This window comes from Rattus norvegicus, chromosome 8 (assembly GCF_021556685.1).
Source record: "Rattus norvegicus strain SHRSP/BbbUtx chromosome 8, alternate assembly SHRSP_T2T, whole genome shotgun sequence".
NCBI classification, from domain to species: Eukaryota; Metazoa; Chordata; class Mammalia; order Rodentia; family Muridae; genus Rattus; species Rattus norvegicus.
In genome coordinates, this window is record NC_141541.1 from 25,848,929 (window position 1) to 25,873,420 (window position 24,492).

The 24,492-nt window shown below is 49.9% G+C and overlaps 1 protein-coding gene across 2 annotated transcripts; it reads right to left on the bottom strand.

Annotated features, from left to right (window-relative positions):
• Nucleotides 1-65: 65 nt before the first annotated feature.
• On the bottom strand, nucleotides 66-18,764 carry Raver1 (ribonucleoprotein, PTB-binding 1). 2 transcript variants are annotated; one of them, XM_087560768.1, is made up of 13 exons: nucleotides 18,524-18,764; nucleotides 17,088-17,154; nucleotides 12,452-12,921; nucleotides 6,560-6,751; nucleotides 6,350-6,479; nucleotides 6,026-6,138; nucleotides 5,406-5,490; nucleotides 4,897-5,108; nucleotides 4,505-4,810; nucleotides 2,483-2,557; nucleotides 1,898-2,041; nucleotides 1,486-1,569; nucleotides 66-1,404 (listed from the first exon to the last, which is right to left on the bottom strand). In XM_087560768.1, exons 1-13 carry the CDS (start codon nucleotides 18,740-18,742, stop codon nucleotides 1,258-1,260), a joined length of 2,244 nt encoding a protein of 747 aa, XP_087416894.1. In that variant the 5' UTR covers nucleotides 18,743-18,764; the 3' UTR covers nucleotides 66-1,257. The 2 variants fall into 2 exon arrangements, with proteins under 2 accessions (XP_087416894.1, NP_001013961.1); NM_001013939.1 differs by having other exon boundaries at nucleotides 5,406-5,493; nucleotides 18,524-18,758.
• Nucleotides 18,765-24,492: the final 5,728 nt, after the last annotated feature.

Sequence of the window (24,492 nt, forward strand, 5' to 3'; positions counted from 1 at the left end):
GTACCAGAATACTGAGCTATTTTGCTGGGCCCATGGTTTATAACAAGAACCAGCCAGCTCTGATGTTTTTTTCTTAAAACCGTTTACTTACAAACTTTAATTCAGCAAAGGTCAGGGAGCAGGGGAGGGCAGGAAGGGGGAAAGGGGAGGGAATGCCCCCTACTGGAGTGAGTTTGGTTCATCAGGTTTGAGGAGGGAGGCTGGTGGTGGCTCAGCTGGCCAGGGGCAGAGTCCCTAGGTCCCCTCAGATGGGCAGAGAGGAGACCTGCTCCAGTGATCCAGCCTGGGGATGGTGATGATCTGGGTTTGAAGGAACATGGTAGAGGTCCAGTGGCCTGGGTACAATGGTCACCTTTCACAGACAGCAGGGGACACTGTTGAAGCCAGCAGAAAATACTGGTCTCTGCACCCAAGCTTAGGGCAAAAGGGGTGGTTTGCCAAGACCAAGGCTTTGGCCTTCTGTCCAGAGGGCAGACACCCTGGAGAAAGGATGAACCCTAGGCCAGAGCTCTTTGGTCCTGAGCTGAGCTTTTGGAGCTCCGCATCTGAGAGGCTCTGACCCAGCAGGACCTGTGGCCCAACTTTAAGGCATCAGAAGGCAGGGGCTGGAGATCCTGGGGCTTAGGGTACTGGCCGGAGTAGGCAGGCAGGGGCATGACACAGCTATACCTGCAGCAGATGACTGGGAAGAGAATGGGGTTAAGCTGTTGGAACAGAGGCCCAGGGAAGGCCAGACCCTGAAGAAATCAAGTTGGGGCTTTCTGGAGGGATAGGGGAGTGGATGTGGTCATCATCCTGGTTGTTTTAAAAAATAATAAAAATTAGAAAAGGAAATCAAAGTTAATTGTCGAAGTTTAAAAACGGGGACTGTCTCTGATCCTCACAGGTCAGGGACACCTCCAAAGGCACTCAAAAGGCCAGAACACAGGAGTGATGAGGCAGGAGAGGAGGCCTGGAGAGCCAACACAGAAGGCCAGGAGCTGGGGAGGGAAAGAGAGCAGGCCAGGCCCCTCTCTCTTAAGGCTGCAGGGTTTGGTTCCAGGAGCAAGCCCACAGGTAATGGTATGGCCCCCAGATACCCCACATTCCTTGAGCTCCAGCTGGTTGGTCACCAAAGTCTTTTGCAGAGATTTCTCTATTACCCAAAGAAAGGACATAAAAAAAATAATAAAAATAAAATCCCACAAAACACAAATACCAGAAAGAACCCAAAAGCAACTTGGTGCAGGCCCTTGGAGCATCTCTGGCGCTGACCCCTTAGAAAATCCTCTTCCGCTTCAGGTAGGAGTCCGCGTAGTGGCCACCAAGGCCCTGGGAGTGCTGGCCCACGTAGCTGCCTTCTGGGCTGGGCTCAGGTGAGGGCAGCAGGTGGGAAAAACTGCGTTTCTGGCCACCCAGTGGGGTCTGGAGACAGACAGCAGGGAAGGCCGAGTCAGTGGCTTCCCAGGGCCAGGGCTGCCCAGCACCCCCACCTCTTGCCCGTACCTTCAGCAGGTGACTGTGACCATTGGGCCCTGGGCCCAGGCCCAGGAGCCCTTCACTGGAGCCCATTGGGGAGGAACCGACAGCCTAGGGAGTCAAAGACGTGGGTGCAGGTTACCCTTGGGCCATCTAGCCTTGTGCCTGCAACTCAGAACTATAAGGCTTGGGGGTAAAACAACTGTTTCTCATCTGTCATCTGGAGCCAAGACCACCTTTAGACCAATGAGATGAAGGGAAGCTGAACAGTGGGAACCAGAGGGGCCCTTACACAGCAGCATGAGCAAGATTGAGCCCTGCCACCAATGGAGCTGTGGCTGAGGCCCCTTGGATGACAAGGCAACGGGGACATATATAGATACACAGGGCCCAGCATCCCAATGGTCCCTGGAGACCAGTTCCTGTAGGGCAGACTCACCTTGTTCAGGTGGCTCTGCTTGAGGCCAGCCTGTAGGCCACTGGTGAAGTAGGAGGTGGGTGAGCCAGAATAGAAATGAGAGAGGGGTCCCCCACTGCCTCCACCACTGCGAGGCTCACTGAAGCTGCTAGGTGGGGGGGACATCTGCAGAGAAAGGTTCAGCTGAGTGAGGTAAATCACGGTTGGAACCCTTCCCACCATGACTCTTCTTGTCCATGTTTATCTTCTGGGGCCCACAACCACGGTAACAAATTCAAGCTGGACCAAAAGAGCTGAGTGGCTCAGGGAGACACCATGCTCTGAACCCAGTGATCTTCACGTCAAGAGATGACTGGTCACCTGTGTGAGGCCATGGGGTGAGTCCCTGGTGAGCTCCCAGGGAACCACTTACTGCCCCATTGAAGGGTGATAAAGAAATGCTTCAGTCTAGAAGTTTGACTTGGATTACATAGGAAGATTGCCTCATTTGTGGAGTTGAGTTACGGACGGACAGCACTTCTTGTTACAGTTAGTGCTGACTGCTACATCCACTTTATTACGCTGCCAATACTGTACGCTGCAAAACACAGGGCACTTGTTTCTTACCTTGTGTCGGCTGGGGCCATGAGCCCCTAAGTTTGATTCCCGAGGGTGGGAGAAGAGCCGTCTAGGTCCCACATCCTAAATTAAAGGAGTAGAAATATGGGGGGAGAGGGTTGGTGTTGGCCAACCTTATCCTGGGCCAGTTCTACACCAGTTAACACTAGGGATTCACGACCCATACTTGGGCCTGTGGGGGCTTCAATGGGATGGCCCAGCTGAAGCCAGAGCAGATGTGTGCTCTGTCCAAGGGACAGGTGTGCCTGGACCCCAGCGATGCTGTGAAGTGACTGTGTATTGTGCTCAAAACGGGAAGAGATGGACAGACAGGATGCTAAGCCCTTTCTCAACGGAGAAGGCATGATTTGGACTTGGGCAAAGCACTTGCCCAGCTAGGATGCATGAAGCCTGGTTTCCGTCCTCAGCACCATGTAAACTGGGTGTGATGGAGAAGTTCTGAGATGTCAGCATTCAGGTGGCAGATACAGGATAAGACAAAGTCATCTCTGCTACACATTGAGTTAGGCCAGCCTGGGCTACATGAGTTCTTGTCTTATAAACCTCCAAAACCAAATAAAAAGCCAGCATGGACTAAAGTCTGAGATAAAGATGGACAGGAGACTCAAGGAAGGAAGGAAAGTATCAGTCACAAGCTCTTGACTGCCCACTTGACACTAGAGAAAATACAGCCACCTTTAATAGAAGTCCCTGGACTCAGGAGTGTTTCTGACTCCTGGTGCCCTGGACTGTGGAATATTCCATAGAGAGGCATGTGGGCAGAGAGGTCTCCTTCACTGTAACATGTTAATGACACTTTTGTGCCTATGTGTACCATGGTGGAATAGACCAAGTGTGCAGCTGAGAGGACGACGTGGGGAAGGAAGCAGGTCCCTCTACCGTGGGACCAGGAACAGAACTTCGGTTTCCAGATGTGAAGGCCAGCACCATCGGCAGCTGGGGAGCTCTTCGGCCACTCCTTTATTTTCATTTGCTTTTGCTTTTGAGGGTCTCATGGAGCTAGGGCCAGTTTTGAACTTCTGATCCTCCTGCTTCCACCTCCCAGTGCTGGCCCCACTGCTGGCTGACAGTGTGTGGAGTGACTCACCACACAAAGGTCAAATGTGGTACGTCCCACCTGTGCAGTCACACAGTCTAAGTCTAAGTCTCTGGATCCAGCTCAGGGCTGCACCACCTGCCTCTGTCATGGATGTGTGTGCATGTATATGTGTGAGACTGTATGTACAGAGGTGTATGACTGTGTGTGCATGTATATGTGTGAGACTGTATGTACAGAGGTGTATGACTGTGTGAGACTCTGTGTGTGTGAATAGAAGCCAGAATATGACGCTGGGTCCTGTTCCTCAGGAGCTGTCCACATATTTTTCTATAGTTTTTGGCCAGTGTATCTGTGTGTACAGATGTAAGTATGGAAGACAAAAGATGGCATACAGGATCTTATGCATTGAAGCACTCGGAGCTTGTCAGTTGCATGAGTCTAGCTCATTATCCCACTTCATCCTCACTGGGATTACAGGAAAACGGCCACACCTGCCCAGCTTTTACACTGGGCTCTGAGGATGCAGATGATGAACCATTGATTGTTCCAGCCCTGTCCACCCTTTATGGGACAAAGTCTCACTATAAAACTGTAGTTTCCCTGGAACTTGCTATGTAGACCAGGCTGGCCTCAAACTGCATAGCAATCTCCCTGCCTTGCCATCAAACCCAGTTGAAATAGACCTCTTCCCTGGCCTAGAGTCCACCTACGAGACTAGAATGACTTCCTGTCTCTGCCACTTCAGAACTGCGGTTACAAGCACTCCAGCCCTTCTGGCTTTATACATATTATGTGGACTCAGAGTGAGACTTAGGTCTCATGCCTGTGACTGACTGATCGCATCAGATATATTTCCCATTTTGGATGTTTGGACAAGAAAGCTCACATTGCATGGTTTGCAGATGGACTGCTCTTCAGGTGTAAAGGGCCACCCTTAAGATAGGCAGAATACAAGGCAGCCCAGTACTCACTGTGGGGTAATCAAAGCTGTAGCTGTCGGGCAGCCCTGGCTCAGGGGGCAGGCGGTTGCTGGCGATGGGGCTGAGCAGGCGGGGCTTCATTGGGAAGGCTTTGCTGCCATTGTTGCTAGCATTGCCTCCACCAGGAACTGCAGGGCTAGGCAAGGGGGGCTCCGCTGGGCGGCGGCCTCTCCCAGAGCCTCCCCAGCCCCGGGTCTCCTTGCCTGCTAGGTTACTGGATGGAAGCAGGCTGTGTAGATTCAGGTAGGGGTTGAGGGGGATGCGGTAGTCCTTTGGGGGTTCCCCCAGCAGTGAGACCTGTAACAGGAGGGTTGGTTTTGCTAGGGACCCGGGCAAAAGAGATCTCAAAGGTAGGGGAGGCTGGAAGCAGGGTAGCACCTTACCCCAGGGGGCGTTGGCAGGGGCCCACTGTCCTTCGGGAGGCCTCTAAGACTGGAGCCTCGGAGCCCCATAGGGGCTGGGGGTGGAGTGAGCTGGGATGCTGGGGGACCCAGACCCATGGGCTCCCGGTCACCCCCAGAGGGGCCCAGCAATGGTGGTAGTAAGGGTTGTGGCTTCCCTCGGCGGGGCGGCAGTTCCGGGGCCAGGCCCCCCCCTAAAGAGAGAAGGAAGGTGTCAGCTAAGGGTCCAGACCTGAAGGGCCACTCTACCCATGGTTCTGAAAGAGGGACAAGAACCCTGTGCACCCTAGAGGCAGTTCATGACTCGGGGTCTCTTTGAGTGCCAGCTTTCAAAGACACTGCCAGCTGCCCCACAAGGTAAGCACCAAAGCAACAGACTGGACAACCCAGGCAGAGTAGGTTACCTGGCTAAGGTCACATGTTAGTATTCACTGGGGCAGGGGAAAGGGACAGTATTCTCTAGAGAGTGGAGTGGCGGGGTCTGACTTTACCTGCAGACAGCTCTCCTAGGAGAGAGTTGGAAGGTTGGGCCCCGGCCTGGAGGGTACCCAGAGGTGAGTCTCCCAGGATCCCAGGCTTCTAGAACAGAGCACAGTCAGCTGGGGGCAGGGACAATATGACCTGGGAAGTAGACACGGGACACCCAGAGTTCTGGCAGTCACAATGCCCAGCATCACCGACTCAAAACTTAATCACAGGCAGACACACACAGGGAGCCGAGCCCTCCAGTGCTTGACCCCACCCCCGCCCATTAGATACTCATGTGGCCCATGGGCTCCAGCATGCCAGGCCGTTGTGTCCTACCCACTGGGGACATACAGGAAATACTGAGCATGTCAGAGTTGTCACTCCACAATTTCTACCACCCATACCCAAAGATAGTCCTTAGCACCCTTGCTCAGCAGACAACAACGCTGACCAAGGGTAACTACACCCAGCTGTGCAAGGTTGGTTGGGTTTTCTTAGTCATATTCACTTCAGGAATGGAATATGCATGCCCTGACCGCCAGGGCCAGGCATCTCTCCAGAGCAGAGGGGAATGTGACTTCTGACTTAAGGGGTAGGCTAGAAAAGGAGCCTGGTGGGGTTGCCCCCAACTTGAGGCTGTTACCTTCTGGCTCTGGCTCTGGCTCTGGTTCTGGCTCTGCAGGGCTAGCTGCAGCAGTGCAGTAGACAGGGCAGGCCCACTGAGCAGCGGCATGGCAGGGGGCGCACCCAGGAGGCCTGGAACGAGACATGGATGCTTGGTGATAACCAGCACCCAGCACAACCCCAAGTTCTCAACATGATAGATGGTCCTCAAGGGTCCAGGCAGGGAAGGGTGGGTGCTGCCTGTTGGAAGCTCTGCTCCTTTTTGGGACTTCCATCCTCATACCACAGCCACCAAACATAGGAGGAGAGGCTTCTGCATGATACCCATGCACGTCTGTCTTACCCTGCTTGCCACTGGCACCTCCATGCAGCAGGGGGTTGAGGAGCAGCTGGAGGGAGGCAGATGGGCCCAGGTTGTTCAATAGCTGCAGGATATTTGGCTCAGGCAGGAGTCCCTTGCCTCGATTGAGAGCCTGAGGAAGAGGCCAGAGGGTGACTCAGAGCAAAGGCCACAAAGGGGAGACATTGGTGTTCAAGGGGTGCCCCTACTCACCGTGGCCTGGGCAGCAATGAGTGCCGCCAACATGCTGCGGCCTGGGGGACCTGGAGCACAGAAAGACACACGTAGGTGGCTGCCACCCAGGGCCAGGCCATCTGCCCGCTGTTGTGCTGCCTCTGCCATCTCTGCTGTCTCGTACTCCAGTACCGCGAAGCCCTTTAGCTGCCCATCCTGGCCACTTGCCAGCTGTGGGAGATTCACTCATGAGCACCAGGGAAGTAACCACAGAAAACAGACACTGACCCCAAACACCAACAGTCACTCCTTGCCACTCACTGTCCCCAGGCTTGTGACCATTAACTGGTCACTAAATCTGTGCAGTGACTATAGGAGGCCCTAGGTCAGTTTGCACAAGGCCACATGGCTAGCCAGGGGGCTGAGAAAGGACACATCTCACCTGTAGCTATTATATGATTATTTGTGCTGACACACTGGGAACAAACTCTGACAGGGACTACCAGAACCATCAGGAGGAAAGAGGTGGCTGCAGAGCTGCCCTGAACACCTCTTGGGCCACAGATACTGTGGCAAGGGGCTGATTTGGAAGGGTGCACCCAGGCTTGCCTGGTGTCCAGGACCCACAGGCTGGCTATTCAAGGCTGCTGTTACTGGCACCATGACTTCCACATTTATGTAGTAAAGAGATACTAAAGTCACAGCCTCCTCCACAGCAGCCCAGTGGTCTGTTGCGTCCATACCCCTCATCTAGAAGCTCAGAGCGGATGTGTTCCAGGGGTGAAACTGAATGGAAGTTACATTAGTCCAATGCTACCCATACTGTATCTAAAATGCTTTATAAAGACAGGATCTCGGGGGGGAGAGATGGCTCAGTGGTTAAGAGCACTGACTGTTCTTCCAGAGGTCCTGAGTTCAAATCCCAGCAACCACATGGTGGCTCACAACCATCTGTAATGGAATCTGATGCCCTCTTCTGGTGTGTCTGAAGACAGCTGACCTAGAACGCATAGACCTCCAGCATGGTTTTGAACTCAAAGAAATCTGTCAGCCTCTTCCTTCTGGGTGCTGGATTAAAGGGATATGCCATCACACCTAGGCCTCAAAGAAAAAAAATTGGTATATTTGAAAGAGAGGATGTGTTCTCTGTTCAGTCTCCATTCCTTTGAGGCAGGCTCTCTCCCGAAACATCGGGCTAACATTTTTGTGGATGAGGCTGGAAAAAAGCCAAGGGCTTCCCGCCCCACCTTCACCTTCAGTGCTAGGTTTATATATATATATGGAGAGAGAGAGAGATGTCTCTAAAAGAGAGGAAGAAAGGAAGGAAGGAAGGAAGGAAGGGAGGGAGGGAGGGAGGGAGGGAGGAAGGAAGGGAGGGAGTGAGTGGGGGAGGGACCCAAGTTTTTTTCCCAGTACCAGGGAGAACCCAGGCATAGAAACAGCTGACATAAATATCTGGCACGTCCCCCAAGCTCCACTCTAGGCCCAGGAAGACAGCAACTAAATCTGTTTCCATAGCAACTTCCCTGCATAAGAGCCTAGGCAAGTGGAGCCCTCAGGCAGTTTTCTTCCTTTTTAAAGACATGGATCACTATGCAGCACAAGCTGAGCTGGAACTAAGAGAACTTTCTGCCTCTGCTTCTGCTGTGCTGGAATTTAAAGGCAAGCATCTCAGCCATGCACAATGGCACACGGGAAGTGGGTTTGGCCAAATGCTGCTTGTACTATAATGTTAATTTTGGTCCCCAAAACTGCTTACATGAGTGACTACACATAAGACACTGAGGGACCATGCCCCCAGTTTGTTCTGATTGGTAAGTTAAGATGCCAGCAGCCAATGGCTGGACAGGACAGACAGAGGCAGGACTTTTAGGATTCCCAGGCGTGGGAGAGGTGGGAAGAAAGGAAGAGGCAGAATCGCCATGAATGAGAGGGGTGAAGAACAACCAGCCATGTAAGAATTTGAGTAAGTGGCTCCAATGGCCACTTCCCCAATTGAGTCTGGGGCAGCAGAAATGAAATATAGATTTTAAAGGATGTTAACTCTGGGAATACCAGCAGGGAGTGTTTGCTAGCCACAGGAAGGATGAGAAGATTCTAGCCTTTGAGCTAGTCAAGGCTTATCAAATTAACTCTGTGTGTGTGTGTGTGTGTGTGTGTGTGTGTGTGTGTGTGTGTGTGTGTGTGCGCGCGCGCGCGCGCGCGCCTGTCTTTGTCTTTCATTTGAGAATCCAGAGGGTTCTGGTGGGTGGTTAAAGGAGCAACCTGCTGGGAGCCAAAGCAGTTTAACTAATTCACTGCTATAGATGGCACCACACGTGGGGCAAGATCTCATTATTAAAAATTATTGGGCTGGAGAGATGGCTCAGTGGTTAAGAGCACTGACTGCTCTTCCAAAGGTCCTGAGTTCAAATCCCAGCACCCACATGGTGCTCACAACCATCTGTAATGGGATCTGATGGTCTCTTCTGGTGTGTCTGAAGACAGCTACAGTGTACTCATATACAAAAAATAAATTTAAAAAATAGAAAAAAATTATTTAAAGATTCTTGCATAGAATACACACACACAAAATGATATAAGTCTAAGAGGAGGGGAGAATTGGTTTCTCAGCAAGTCAAGCCAAGTCATGAGGTTCCCACACAAGCTGCAAAACTACCCTGGGCTCTTCTAAAAGGATCCTAGCTGTCTTCACTCAGACATGCTGGGAACCCTACTATACAAAGACAGGCTGGCTGCTTGAGGCAGAAAGTCAGTCAGATGGTAGATGCAGCTACTTCACTTCCTACAAGCAAATAATCAAAGGACAGGGAAAATAACATTTAATGTAATTGTTCTTAAGGCTAGAAGGCAGAATGGTAATTCTTAAATGTTCTTAAATATGCATAAAATGAAAAATCCAAGCCTTTGATCTCAAATGTAGAAAATAAAGGCAAGAAGGGAGAATTTAAGAAGATTAAATTAAAAAATAAAAAATAAAAACTTTTGGGCTGGAGAGATGGCTCAGCGGTTAAGAGCACCCGACTGCTCTTCCAGAGGTCATGAGTTCAATTCCCAGCAACCACATGGTGGCTCACAACCATCTGTAAAGAGATCTGATGCCCTCTTCTGGTGTATCTGAAGACAGCTACAGTGTACTTATATATAATAAATAAATAAATCTTAAAAAAAAAAAAAATAAATAAAAATAAAAACTTTTAAAGAGTCTTGCCAGGGCAAATACTCAGGATCTTCTTTTTTTAAATTTTATTTATTATATATAAGTACACTGTAGCTTCAGACACACCAGAAGAGGGCATCAGATCTCATTACAGATGGCTGTGAGCCACCATGTGGTTGCTGGGATTTGAACTCAGGACCTCTGGAAGAGCAGTCAGTGCTCTTAACCACTGAGTCATCTCTCCAGGCCCCACTCAGGATCTTCAAACATGGTCTACATGGGATTTCTGGGATTGCGCTGTCTGGCATGACAAATCTAGAGCTGAGAAATTGGCTTATTCAGTAAGTAGAAGGCAATTTATTTAAAGTTAAATTCATAGATAAATAAGTACTTCTAGGCTTTTGGTCTTAAATTACAGGTCATAAACAGGAGACAGGCAGCCTAACCTATCTCAGACAGTAATAACTGAGGCATTGATAATTATATAAAAAAAAAAGGGAAGATAAATACCTACTAAGATCTGAATCTCCACAGAAGGGAGGATTTATATATGCATAGATATATAAAGAATTGAGGCGGGCTGCTGAGATGGCTCAGTGGTTAAGAGCACTGACTGCTCTCCCAGAGGTCCTGAGTTCAAATCCCAGCAACCACATGGTGGTTCACAACCATCTGTAATAAGATCGGATGCCCTCTTCTGGTGTTTCTGAAGACAGCTACAGTGTACTTATATATAATAAATAAATCTTTAAAAAAAAAAAAAGAATTGAGGCTTTGAGCTTTAAAAATTAGGTCAATAAGCAGGGGGTAGGGAGCCTAACCTGTCTCAGACAGTCAGTAGTGCTACATGCACACACGTGCGCACACACACGCAGGCACATTCACTTTTAACTCCAGCACTCAGAAGGCAGAGCCATGTGAGTTCAGGGTCTGCCTGGTCTATAGTGTGTATTCTTGGACAGTAAGGGCTATATAGATAGACCCTGTCTTTAAAACAAAAACAAAAACAGTCCAAATATATAATAAGAAAAAAGAAAAAAAGGGGGAGGGGGCTTGTAGAGATGGCTCAGCAGTTAAGAGCACTGACTGCTCTTCCAGAGGCCCTGAATTCAATTCCCAGGAACTACATGGTGGCTCACAACCATCTATAATGGGTTCTGGTACCCTCTTCTGGTGTCTGAAGACAGCAACAGTGTACTCACATACATAAAATTAATAAACCTTAAAAAAAAAGTGTGTATATGCCCAGTGCTTTATTACTTAAGAAAATTAAATTGCATTTTATTTATTTTATGTGAGTTTATGTGCCATGGGCAACTTGAGAGAGTTGGTTCTCTTTTTTCTACCATGTAGGGCCCAGGAATCAAACTTGTATCCTCAGGCTTGACCTTATCAACGGAGCTAAGATGGCCGAGGGCCGTGCACATGCTAGGCAGGTGTTCCATAGCTCAGGCACTCCAGCTCCTCTCTGGCAGTCTATGAAGGCACTCTACCATGAACCCCACGCTGTGACCATCTCACGAACCCACAGCGTCAGATGCAAGGGGATCACAATGTGATTGGGACCACATGAACTCTGAACTGAAAGCTGGAGACCCCAAACTTTGACCTGTTGACTCTCAAGCCCATGATCTGTTCAGAGCACCAGAACACCACTCCATGCTGCAGCGCTGGACTCACACATACTCAGTAAGTACCCAATGAGGGGTGGGATGTAGCTCTGTGGAAAAGCACTTGCTAGGCAATGGAAGCATTCCCAGCATTAGCAAAATACACACACTGAAACACAGAATGAAGGGTAAGCTTTTATAATAATCATTCATAAGGCAGCAAGATGGCTCAGGAGGAAAGACACTGTTAAGCCTCACAAAGTCAATTTGATCCCCAGTACCCACATGGTTATAGAAGAAATGACTCCTGAGAGTTGTCCTCTGAACACCATACAGGTACCATTGTGTGAACACTTGTATGTATGCACACACACAGAAGCATACAAATAAATACATGTACAAAAGTTATTCTTTTAAGACACTTTAATACTTAGCCTATGTAGACTAAGTAATGTGGTATCTTTAATCCTAGCATTCAAGAGGTAAAGGCAGGCAGATCTCTGAGTTCCTGGCTAGCCATGATTACACAGGAGCCCCTGTCTAGAACAGAGGTGGAAGACAGGAGATGAGAGAAAGGTGCAGGCAAAGGGACTTGCCCATGACACCAAGGAGGGCTGACACCCATCCAGGCCCAAGTGTCTGTCATCCTGACTCTGGCCTCTTCCATGCTGCATTTGGCCACAGATGCTCAAGACACTGGGCTGGGGCTGGGGTTGAGCAGGTAGAGGTATATTGCCTAAATGCAGGAAGCCCTAGGGAATTCCAACCCCCAAGCCACATAAATGTAGCATGGCGAAGCATGACCCAATACTTGAGAGGTAGAGCCCTTAGGATCTAGGATTCAAGCTCGTCCTCAGTTACTGGCCAAGTTCAAAAGACAAAATAACAAACATGAGTCAGGCAGAGTGCCACCTACCAGTCAACCTGACAAGAGGATGGTGTTTCTAGGCTAGCCTGGACTACATGGCATATGTAATGAGTATGTGAGTGATAAGGGTGTGAGCAGGATTCCCACCCTACCTACAACAGATGAGCCAGGAGGATTTGCATTCTGGACTTTGGAATACATCTAGGCTCTTAACCACCATATCCCAGAGCCTCCCCTAAGAGCCCTGTTCAAAGCTCTCTGACAGCTGCTTCACTAAAGGACCCAAGACCTACCTGACAGAAGGTGGGGGTATAGACCGCCGACAGAGCCTGGCGCAGAGCATCCACATCGTTGAAGCCAGGTGGCAGGTGGTCCACACAGAGGCACCGAGAGTGCAACAATGCAGGGGTCAGCTGCCCAGCATCTGTCCAGTGCACGTACAGTGTGCGTGGGCCCAGTGGCTTGCCTAGCAAGTCAGACTTGGCCCTGGCAGCCGAGTCTTTCTTCATGTACTCTGCAAAGCCATAGCCTTTAGAGTGGCCAGTGCGCTCACTGTACACTAGGAAGCAGCGCTCCAGGCTGCCAAAGGGCCGCACCAGCTCTTCAAATTGCGCCTGTGTCAGACTAGGTGGCAGGTTGGCCACACACAGCAGAGCATCAGTAGGCTGCAACTGAACTGACAGCTCCCGCTCTCGAAGGCGGCTCTGGTGGAAGGTGTTGATGGCAGCTTCAGCCTGCTCCCCATTCAGCAGGGTCACAAAAGCTGCAGGGTACAAGAGAACCTGGGGTCAGAGTGACCTTTTGTCTCCCTACCCTGGGCCCTCTAAACCAGGTATGGGAGCAGAACATCAACTACTCCTAGGAAGCACAATCCAGTGAGTTAGCTGCAGTCTTGGATTTCCATCAGTCCCCCTCTGACCTCTCTCCACACCACTCATGTGCCTGGTGCCTGGGGAGACCAGATTTAGATGCCCAGGAGCTGGAATTATGGATGGTTGTCAATCATGGTGTGGGTGCTGGGCATCGAACCTAAGTCCTCTGCCAAGATCAGCCAGTGCTCTCAATCTCTGAACCATCACTCAAGCTCCAACCCCAAACTCTCTTAGTTTTTAAAAGATATATCTTTTTTTTTTTTTTTGGTTCTTTTTTTCGGAGCTGGGGACCGAACCCAGGGCCTTGCGCTTCCTAGGTAAGCGCTCTACCACTGAGCTAAATCCCCAGCCCCTAAAAGATATATCTTTTAAAGTATGAGTACTTTATCTGCATGAGTATCTATACACCAGAAGACAGCAGCAGACAGGCATGAGCTGCCATGTGGTTGCTGGGAAGTGAACTCAGGACTGCTGGAAGAACAGTCAGTGCTCACAACCATTTCTCCAGTGCCCAAACCCTAGACTCTTTTAACTGGGAATAGGTTAGCCCTCACACCCACCATTTTCGGTGGAAAAGCAACAGGACCAGATAGGCACCTACATTTGCAAGTCTGGGGCAGGAGGTCAGAGTTCAAAGCCAGCCTGGTTATCTAGTCAAATTCTGTCTAAAAACCCAAGAGTTGGGACTGGGAAGAGCTCAGTTGGAAAAGCGTTTGCCCAGCATGCCTGAGGCCTTGGGTTCTGTCTATAGACATACCAGGCACAGTGGCACATGCCTGTCACCTCAACACAAGACTAAATCAGGGGTATCAGAAACTGAAGGCCATCTTTAGGTACACAGTGGCTTACACTGTCTAAAAAAAAAAAACACGGGTTGGGGATTTAGCTCAGTGGTAGAGCGCTTGCCTAGGAAGCGCAAGGCCCTGGGTTCGGTCCCCAGCTCCGAAAAAAAAAAAAAAAAAACACAAACCGAGGCCCAAGGATGGAGTTAAAAGTGTTCGTCTTGGGGTTGGGGATTTAGCTCAGTGGTAGAGCCCTTGCCTAGCAAGCACAAGGCCCTGGGTCTGGTCCCCAGCTCCAAAAAAAAAAGTGTTCATCTTTAGCACCACAAAACTAAAAAAAAAAAAAAAAAAATCAGGACTAAGGATGTATTTCAGCAGTAGAAATACTTTCTTAGCATGCATGAAGCCCTAAATGCAATCTCTAGTAACACACACACACACACACACACACACACACACACACACACAACCTGTCACAAAATCAAGTGAGAAAACCTAAGTTCAATCTCCAGAGACATGGTGGGATGTGAGAAATGACTCCTTCATGTTGTCCTCAGACTTACATTCATGCACGGCACATCATGCATGTATGTGCACACAAAAACACTAAAAAAATACAACAAAACACTCAGGTAGCTCGTCTCCAGAGCCACGTTCTGTCCCTCTAGCCTCGTCACTCATTCCAGCTTACAGCCCCAGGAAACCATGTTCAGAGCTTCCTCAGGTGGCCCAGCTCCCCTCACAACACTCAGTACTGCTTTCTGGCCCCTGCCGGGCATGGCCTGCCTGAGCTCTGTCCGTTTACCTGACTACCCTACCCAATCTAAGCCAGTTCCTGTTTTAGACCTGGTTCTGTACCCCACAGTGCCCCCATCTTCCTTTTTTGAAGGTCTCATGTAGGCAGACTGTCCTCGAATGCCTTATGTAGCCAAGGATCACTCATCTGATGCTCTACCTCCAAGGTCAGAGCACAACTTTCTTTTTTTTTTTTTTTTCCTCGGAGCTGGGGACCGAACCCAGGGCCTTGCGCTTCCTAGGCAAGCGCTCTACCGCTGAGCTAAATCCCCAACCCCAGAGCACAACTTTCAAAACAGCTTCACCAACTGAACCGTTATCTCACTTGCCCCAGGGTGATATTTGCTTCCTATCTTTCTTCGTCTTCTACTTCTCCTCCTCCTGCTTTGTTTTGTTTTTGTTTGGCTGGTTTTGGTTTTTTCAGACAGGGTTTCTCTGTGGAGCTCTGGCTGACCTGGACTAGACTTAGAGACCAGGCTGGCCTCGGATTCAGAGTTCCAGCTGTCTCTGCCTCCCAAGTGCTGAGATTAAAGTTGTGTGCCACCGCACCCTGCCATGTTATTGTCTAAAAGGGACTTAAACATCCTTGGATTTTGGTATGCTCCAAGCCCTATAGAGGGATGACTACACTGGGTACTCAGTCTGCCTTTGATACCTGACTCTTATCTTTTTCTTACATGTGTATGAGTATGGTAACCAGGTATACATGTATGTTTACATGTGAGTATGCATACAGGTACAGGAGGGGTAGTCTCTTATTTAACACCAGGGCTTGCTAATTTGGCTAATCTACCTACCCAGCTTGTTCAGGAGACTGTCTTCCCCTCCCCCACACTTCTATTACAAGTGAGTTACCAGGTCCGCCCAGCATTCATGTAGCTGCTGGGATAAGTGCTGAGACATCTCCCAGCCTTCGGCAGCTGTGCTCTAGGCAGTCTATGTTAGGCACACTCAGTCTTCATCCAAGATTGTCACTCCTATACAGTCACACAGAGTAAGCACAGACCGCAACCTCAACCTGTGGTCCTTCTGCCTCCAATGGTCAGGATTGTAATGACTGCCTAACCTGCCAGGGAGGTCTTTAAAGGGGCACACTCCTCTCTACATTAATTGTCAGAAGGTTCTAGATGGTCTAAACATCTGTCACCATACCAAAATACATTCACTGATGGCTCCACGAAGGAAGCCAATGATGCCAAATGTTACCCCAAGGGCATTGGGCTGGCCATGCCATACAGGGGCAGATGTGCCAGCCTCGGCCTATAACCACAGAATAGGGTGCCCAGTGGGCCTGGGTTAGAAAGGGACAGGTAAGAACAGTAGGGAAGCTGAGCACAGTGACACATGTCTTGTAAGCCTACTTTGGAAGTGGAAGCAGGAGGATATCTTGATGTTAAAGGCCATCCTCACCTATACAATAAATTTAACTCTAGTCTGGGTTATATGAGACCTGATTTAAATAAAACCTAAAGTCCAAAACCAAAAATGGGACTGGAGCGATAGCTCAGCACTTAAGAGTACTTGCTGCTTTTGCAAGGATGGGGTTTGGTTCCCAGCACCCACATGGCAGCTTATAACCTCTTTAACTCTGGTTCCATGAAATCTGGTTCCCTCTGTGCGCCTCCATGGGCACCAGACATGCAAATAGTGCTCAGGCAAAACACCCATACACATCAAATAAAGATAGAACAAGAGAAAGGAGTGATGCCAGCTAAAGGACTGGCACGCGTTAGAAGAGCTGGGCTATACCATGGACAATCTGGGCTACAGTGACAATCCATGTCTCAAAGAAAGGAAAAAGGAATCTTCTACCATACCTAACAACCTGAGTTCCAACCCCAGCCTTGTCTCAGCTGTCATCACAGTCCTCATAGTCTAAGAGGGAGAACTGCCTAGAATATACAGTAAGACAGAAACACGAGAGGGCCTGCCTCAACAAGGGGAAAGCTGACTTTAGAACGTTGTCCTCTAATCTAACTTCCACACTTATTGCCTATGCTTACATGCACACACACAAAATAGAGAAGAAATAAACCGACAAGGGTGGTGTGCACCTTTAATCCCAGCACTCAAGAAGCAAAGGCGGGAAGGGGGATCTCTAGCAATTCAAGGCCAGCCTGAGCTTCACGTGAGTCTCTGCCTCAAAAAAATAAAAATAAAAAATAAAATAAATGGACAGACAGGAAAGAATCTGTTTCCTCTAAGACAATACGGGATCCACAATTAGAACAGAGGCTGAGCCAGGCCCTGCCACCATTGGGGATTGTCATAACTGCCCTGTCCACCCACAGCCCACAAACCTGTCCCTTTGTCATAACTGCCCTGTCCTCCCACAGCCCACAAACCTGTCCCTTTGTCATAACTGCCCTGTCCTCCCACAGCCCACAAACCTGTCCCTTTGTCATAACTGCCCTGTCCTCCCACAGCCCACAAACCTGTCCCTTTGTCATAACTGCCCTGTCCTCCCACAGCCCACAAACCTGTCCCTTTGTATTTGTCCACGAAACAGTACTTGAGTTCGTAGTCGCTCAGGAGGTCATGTACTTCCTGCAGAGACACAATCAGAGGCCAGGGAGTGACTGGACAAGCCTGCCCACAGGTGGACCCTCCATACAGGTACATAAATGAATGGCTCCATTTTTCTGTAACAGCTATCTTCTCCCCTTCTACAACCTATCCTGTGTCGAGACTGTAGATTACATGATAGGAACACCGACATCTCAAACTGCATACCTTCAAGGAGGTTGCCTAACTTGTCTGATTTCCCCCATGCGAGGTTGAAACATGTTCACAGCTAATTACTAAGCCATTTTCTCCAAAAGGAAACAAACCGAGGCTGTAAGAAGTGAACCACAGAAACTGTCAGGACAACACAGGGCATGCTACCCAGGGATGCCTGATCAGGGGCTCCACTCATTTAATTGATCCTACACTATGTGGGTGCACCAGCCACCCAAACTCCCTCAAGTTGACAGGGCTGCTGTTTTGAATGCTGGTTTCCAGGGCAAGTTGCCTGGCTTCCTTGCACCAAATGACCTGTGTATGATCTGAAGGAGACTGGGCAGGCAATTCCAGATATGCAGGAGATGGTGCATACAGGTGTCTACTCCAGGTCCGTTCCCTTATCATACTCCCAACACCTCTGGGGCTTCATTAGCCATGTGCCTACATAGTAGTGGGTACTAGGGTGAGCCAGAGAGAAGAGATTCTTAGCAGCAATCAGAAAGGGCCTATCCCACCACCATCGGGCAGGGCAACATGGATACCACTTTCTTGGGTCCAAAGAGCATTGCACACCCTGCTCTATGTAGGTTCCCAATAGAAGGGCACTCCCGGGAAACAAGATTAGCCATAGGGAAGTGCCATAGAATACATAACCACACGTCAAAGGAGACTCCATTTTCCAAAATCAATTTTAGTAGGCATTTGAGGGGTGCATCTCCAACTTCCGGGTCTACCTCTAAAAGGTGTGGATGTATGTTTGGTAAGAAAGGCCATGCTCTTAATTCTGAAACTTCCAAATTTGAGCTCCCTAAGGCGGAGGAGGGAAAGCACCTTCTGAATATGCATGGGTAGCTTGGAATCTATTTCAATCAATCCATTCACATCCCCCCACACATATTTCCACGGGGCGCCACAGCTGCCTGCCTCTTCCAACTACCTGCACCCCTCAACCATTTGGCCTCTCCCAAGCCGGATGGTCGCCCCTAGCAACGTCGGCCCGCACTTCAAAGTGGGTTTTTTTCCTCCTCTTGACCATGCCCTTTCCACTTCGTTCTTAATGTCTCATGACCCTGGGAGAGGATACGACACTGGGGAGAGCCCCCACGCACAAGAGCGTTGGTACCGCCCTGTTCCCCCCCGCGCACGCGCACCGTGGCATTTCCCGCCACGCTCTCACCCCCACCCCCCATACCTGGTTGGTCACGTCCCCCGGGAGGCCTCGGATCAGTATCTTGCGGCGGTTACGGAACTGGCGCTCAGTGTGTTCCAGGCGTTTCCGGATCTCTTCCGGATCGAGCGGCGGCAACTCTTGTTCGGGTGTCCGGCGATCGACGGTCTCGGGAGTTTCCGCTTCGGCCTCCGCCTCCGGGCTGAGCGGCGGCCGGTGAGTAACGGACACGTCGGCCGCCATCTTGGGAAACCCGGCGCCTTCTGGGACCAGCGAGCTCAGGGCGGAGCGACATAGAGCGGCAAGGAGGGCGCGCTTAGTGATTGGTTGGTAGAGGCCCCGCCTCTCTCCCGGCCCCCTTCAGCCTATTGGCTGGACCCAGCGCCGCGAGCGTTGCCCCCTTCCTCTGACTCTGAGCCATTGAGTAAAAGGGCGGAGTTGCAGCAAGGAACCGCCTTGCAAGGTAGGAATGAGAATAGGCGTTCTATTCCTAACACCGCCTAAAGAGCTGTCAGGCGCACACACCTTTAATCTAAGCCCTTGAGAGGTGAAGGCAGATCTTATGACGTCGTCTTCAGCTACGTAAGCCAAATTCATAGGGATCCTGTCTCAAAAGGAAAAATAAAACGACAGACAAAATTAGCTGTGCTGGTGTACACATGCAATTCCAGCACTTGAGAAATGGAAGCTGCAGGATCAGAAGTTCAAAGTCATGCCCTACTTCACTTTGAGATAAACCTGATTCAGAAAGGAAAAACAAAAATCCGAACAAACAAACCAAAAACACCTGGTGTTATTTCCAGTGCTCTGAAGGCCTAGGCAGTCTAGTCTACATAGTAAGACACGGTTTCAAAACACAAACTAGGGGCCTACTACTAAACATGGCAACCCCAGAGTTTCATTCCCCGTAGACTTGGTGGGGTACTATAGACTGCCCAGGAAGCAAAAGGTTAAACAGGAGCTGGAGAAGGAACTGGCAAAAGACACAATCAGGAAAGAAGATCAGCAGTTTATAGTGACAGATATGGATCTCTCTAGCAACAGAAAGCTACTTTCAGAAATATATGGGCAAGTGCTAGCTCATTTTTACACACACACACACACACACACACACACACACACACACACACACACACACATTTGTTTTCCGAGACAGGGTTTCTCTGTGTCTGTCCTGGAATTTACTCTGTAGACCAGGCTGGCCTTGAACTCACAGAGATCCACCTGCCTCTGCCTCCAGAGTGCTGGTAATAAAGGTGTAAGCTATCACGCCTGGTGGAATTCGAAGGTTTTATTGATCTGGAACTTGATATGGCCCAATCCCCAACTCAATCTGGACCTTGATCTTCCCCAATCTCAGGACAACTCTCCCTGAACTGTATCATTATAACACAATGCCCCGAGGACACAGGTGCTAGCTGCCACTCTTTTTCTGCGTTCTGAGAATGTATACTGAAGCCACTGCAGTTGTCAACATCCCTAGGGACATGAACAGCCCTGTGATGATTCTGGCCATCCCGGCCTTGATGGGCACAGAGAGACCCAAGTGCATATATGTGCCCTGGGCTCCTGCTAAACTTGCCCCTATAGACCTTGCAGGTTCCTCTTTTACCGTGAATGTCACTCACTGTAGCAAGGTGTTCTTGTGCCTTGCCTTGGACCAGTTTCCTGGCAGTGATAGGTGCCATGGTAGTTTAGGTTGACAAGTAATGAGTTACCCCATGCCTGGTGCCCTCATCCTGGGCCTTCAGAGCTCATTGCTCTGGACCTGGCTCTGCAAGATGTACTGTAAAACTCTCGAGGTGCAAGTAGCCAGGCCCTGCCCCCTGGCTACTCAAATGGTGGGGCCTAACCCCTGGTATTTGAATAGCCAGACCTTCTTCCCAGTCAACCAAGCCCTGGCCCACAGAGAAAAAATAAAGTCCAAGATTAGGCCATAGAATCCCACCAATCGCTGAGCTTGCCCTAAGATGAGGCCACAAAATCCCACCGATTCCCAGAACATCCTCGAAAGCCCCTTTCCCAGGAAGCCTTCTATAAACCTGTCTCCTGTTCAGCTCTTTGCTGCTTCTCTCCTGAGCAGAGGCAGCCACCCTCCTGTAATTTTCCAATAAATCTCTTGTGTGGGGTTTGTTGTACGGTGTGATTCTGTGCTGTTCCTTGGCCAGCCAAGGTGACTTTTGCCTCGGAGCTGTGACACTTGGAGTGGGAGTCCTATCTTTGCAACACAGAGTGCTGGGGACATTTGTCATGATCAGTCTTGGAACAGTCTCTAAAGCCACCACGTGATTGGACACTCACAAACTCCCCAGAAGGAGATCGAGACAAGGAAAAGTCGAGACTGCCCGACCAGGACAGAGGGATGAGATCTTTAGGTCTGACCCACCACCTCCACAGGACATGCAGGTGGAGAGTGGTGCTCCTGTGCAGTCAGCCATCCACCTCCAGAGTGGCGCTGCACACGACAGGCCCACTGTCCCTCTTTTGTGATGGAACTGAAGCCAGACCAGCTTTTTTTTTTTTTTTTTTTGGTTCTTTTTTTCGGAGCTGGGGACCGAACCCAGGGCCTTGGGCTTCCTAGGCAAGCGCTCTACCACTGAGCTAAATCCCCAACTCCAACCCAGACCAGCTTTTAAGAGAAGGGGCAGGATCACTGTCCAGCATGACCAAGGCTTGGAACCCATGGACCATGGCCAGCTTTGTGATGTTGGCCCTGCTCAGTCTTAGGACAGGCCCTGGGAAAGCTAAAGGAGAAGACATAACTCAGGAACTGTTGACCCAGTGACCCCCCATGGCTCAAGCCACACCTTCATTATGGCCTGGCCCACCTACCCTTGGTGCAGCCTAGTCTCTGTCCTCGTGGGCCCCACCTGTGGCTTCTGAAGCTCTGTGTCTTCCTTACGCTCAGGCTCTCCTAGGCCTCCTTACTTCCGCATCTGAGGCTCAGGTTACAGGTTTAACATCCTCCTGGTTCTCTCTGACTGCGGCAGTGGCTTTGTACTGAGGAAGTCCCTGTGACTTTAGACTATAGTTGAGCATCATTTGGAGTCGCTTTGGAAGCCAGGAACAGACCATCCAGGAAGCAGTCTTAAAGGCCTCCATGTCCCTACCTCCAAGACAGTGGGGGGCTTAGGAGATGTGGAGGATAAGAAGTCACAGAAGCAGGGAGTCCCAACAGGGTCCTCCCAATCAGAATTGAATTTTTCTAAGATCCTCCTACCCAGGGCCCTCCTAACACCATTGCCCTCCTACCCAGAGCCCCCACCACCACTAGGCTCCTCCTCTGGGCAGGTTCTTTTGTCCCGCATCCTGCACATCCATATCACACCTGCCGGGTCTTGGCAAGGACCTTCTAACAAAACCACCCCAGTTCCACTATCATACTCATTCTGCACTTGCTTCTAGAGCCACCATGCCCAATGACTTCCCCAAAGCCCTTGAGATCTTGGATATCTACTGCCCTGGCTCAGCTCAAACCCACCCTCTATAAGCAAGCCCCTTCTTTTACCAAAAGTCTCCAAGATGTCAGTGGGCTGAGGTATTCTGGTACAGTCCCACTTCTGTTCAGTTGTGCATGGAAAGAGAAATTGGCCCAATGGTTGGTTCTTTCTCTTCACAAACACTATGGCTATGACCTCTACGAAGTCCCTAGAATCATGTTCTGTGAGCTGTCAGTTCAGCTCTTCCTCTCCAGGGAGTAGGACCATGCTGAGGTGGTTCTAAGGCTCTCATCCCACAACCTGGTAATGCAGTGTAAGGTTCCTGCCCATGGGCTGCCAGGGGAATGGAGTGGGGCAGCTCAATACCCTGAAGAAACCCTGCAGCAAAGGGCAAACACAAAGTCCAGATTCCATACCACAAGAACTAGGAGGAGACAGGGTGTGCCAACTGCAGAACTGTGAACTGGGCCTTTTTTAAAAACATGCGGTCACAGGCATAGCCCCACACCATGGCCGAGCCTCTCACTGGGAGAGTCTAGGCAGGGACGGACCTAGCTCCCAGGTCCTCTCTCATGGGGGGTTCTAGGCAGGGGCTCCTGCTGCTCAGCTGGAACCTCAGCCCCTTTCCACTTATTCCCCGGAACATTCTGAGGACAAAGGAGAAATTTCCTTTTGTTCCTGTGCTAGCCACTAAGATTAAAGATAATCAGTTTTCAAGGACATCACAGTGAGGAAAGACGACCATTTATAGTATTAACATCCATGGCTATAAGAAACAAAACAGAGGCCAAAAGTGGTGCACGCCCTTTAATCCCAGCACTCAGCAGGCAGAAGCAGGTGGATCTCTATGAGTTCAGCGCCAGCCTGGTCTACAAAGTGAGTTCTACAGAGCCAGGGCTACCTTGGAGTGGGGGGTGGGGATGGGGGTGGGTGGGTGTGTGGAGAGGGAGAGGAAGAGGGAGAGAGAGAAAAGCAAACATCACTACATTTGACTACATTTGCTTTGCTGTGCACCCCTCCATACACTGTGCAGGTATCAACCAACTTCAGGCAGCTAATGAAACCTCATTATTTTTCCCTTTTATAGATAGGAAAACAGATCAGTAAAGTGAGGTGATTTACCCGAAGACCCACAGGCAGAACTGACAGAGCCCGAGTTAGTGTTGTTTCTTGCACATCAGAGGCTGAGGCAAGAGGGTCATCCATTCTAGGCTACTCTTGTTTCAAACAACCGAAAAAGGAGACCCAGAATATGGCTCCCTTGGTAGACTGCTTCCTTAGGACTCATGAAGAGCTGGATTTCATCCAGGTAACTATTAAACCAGGCATGGGATGTATCATCATGCCAGCACTCAAGAAGTAGAGGCAGGCATGGCCACAGACATGGCTAAGAGCATGGGGGCCTCTTCAGAGGGCATGGGAATGACTCCCAACATTTCTGTGGCTGCACACAATCGTCTGTAACTCCAGTTCTGGGGAAACCGATGCCCTCTATGGCCTCTGTGGTGCACAGACATGCATGCAGGCAAGACACCTAAACTGAAAAGAGTGGATGAGGCACCCACAGCATGCTTGGTAAGTAAAGCCGCTCACTGCTGAGCCTGCCTGCGGGGAAGGCTTACACCCCATGAGGAAGGAGACAGCCGATTCCCACTGCGTCCGTCCTCTGGCCATGTCACCATCTCACAAGTCAATGCAATTTAAAGTGGGAGGGAGGGGAGATGGGGATGTAGGAGGATAGTAATCCAAGGTCAGTCTAAGGTCATCCTTCCTTCCATACAGTGAATTCAACGGCAGCCTGGGCTACCTAAGACCCTGTCTCACAAATGGAGTGAGGGGTGCAGAATAGACAGAGAGAAAACTCACAGACATAAATATCCTGACAGGAACACTCATAAATACAGATACATAAACACACATGCACTGGAACATAGAGACTCCCACATAACCATTTACATGACCATACGCAGATGCACATAGACATGAGACATGCACACGTGGAGGGTGTGCAGTTGCACTTTGTACTGCATTGTTCACAAGAGCATCTGGTCACTGTGCAGAGCAGCGTGCCTTGCTGTTTGCTGTTCTTTCCTCTTTTCCTTCAAATTTCTTGGGATAAGATCTTGCTTGGCTTTTTTTTTTTTTTTTTTTTTTTTGGTTCTTTTTTTCGGAGCTGGGGACCGAACCCAGGGCCTTGAGCTTCCTAGGCAAGCACTCTACCACTGAGCTAAATCCCCAACCCCTTGCTTGGCTTTTAATAACAGGACTCAAACAATCCTCCTGCCTCAGCTTCCCCAGTAGAAGCATCTACAGGCAATGCTACCATATCTTTCTATTCTTGCCTTTTTGTTGTGAGCCTAATCTTTAATGGCTGAGCCATTTCTCCATCCCTATTCTCTTACCTATTTATATCATTATTCTTGGGGGTGGGGGAGGGTTGAGACAGGTTTTCTCTGTGTAGTCCTGGAACTCACTCTGTAGACCAGGCTGGCCTTGAACTCAGAGATCGCCTGCCTCTGCCTCCCGAGTGTTAAGATTAAGGTGTGTACAGCC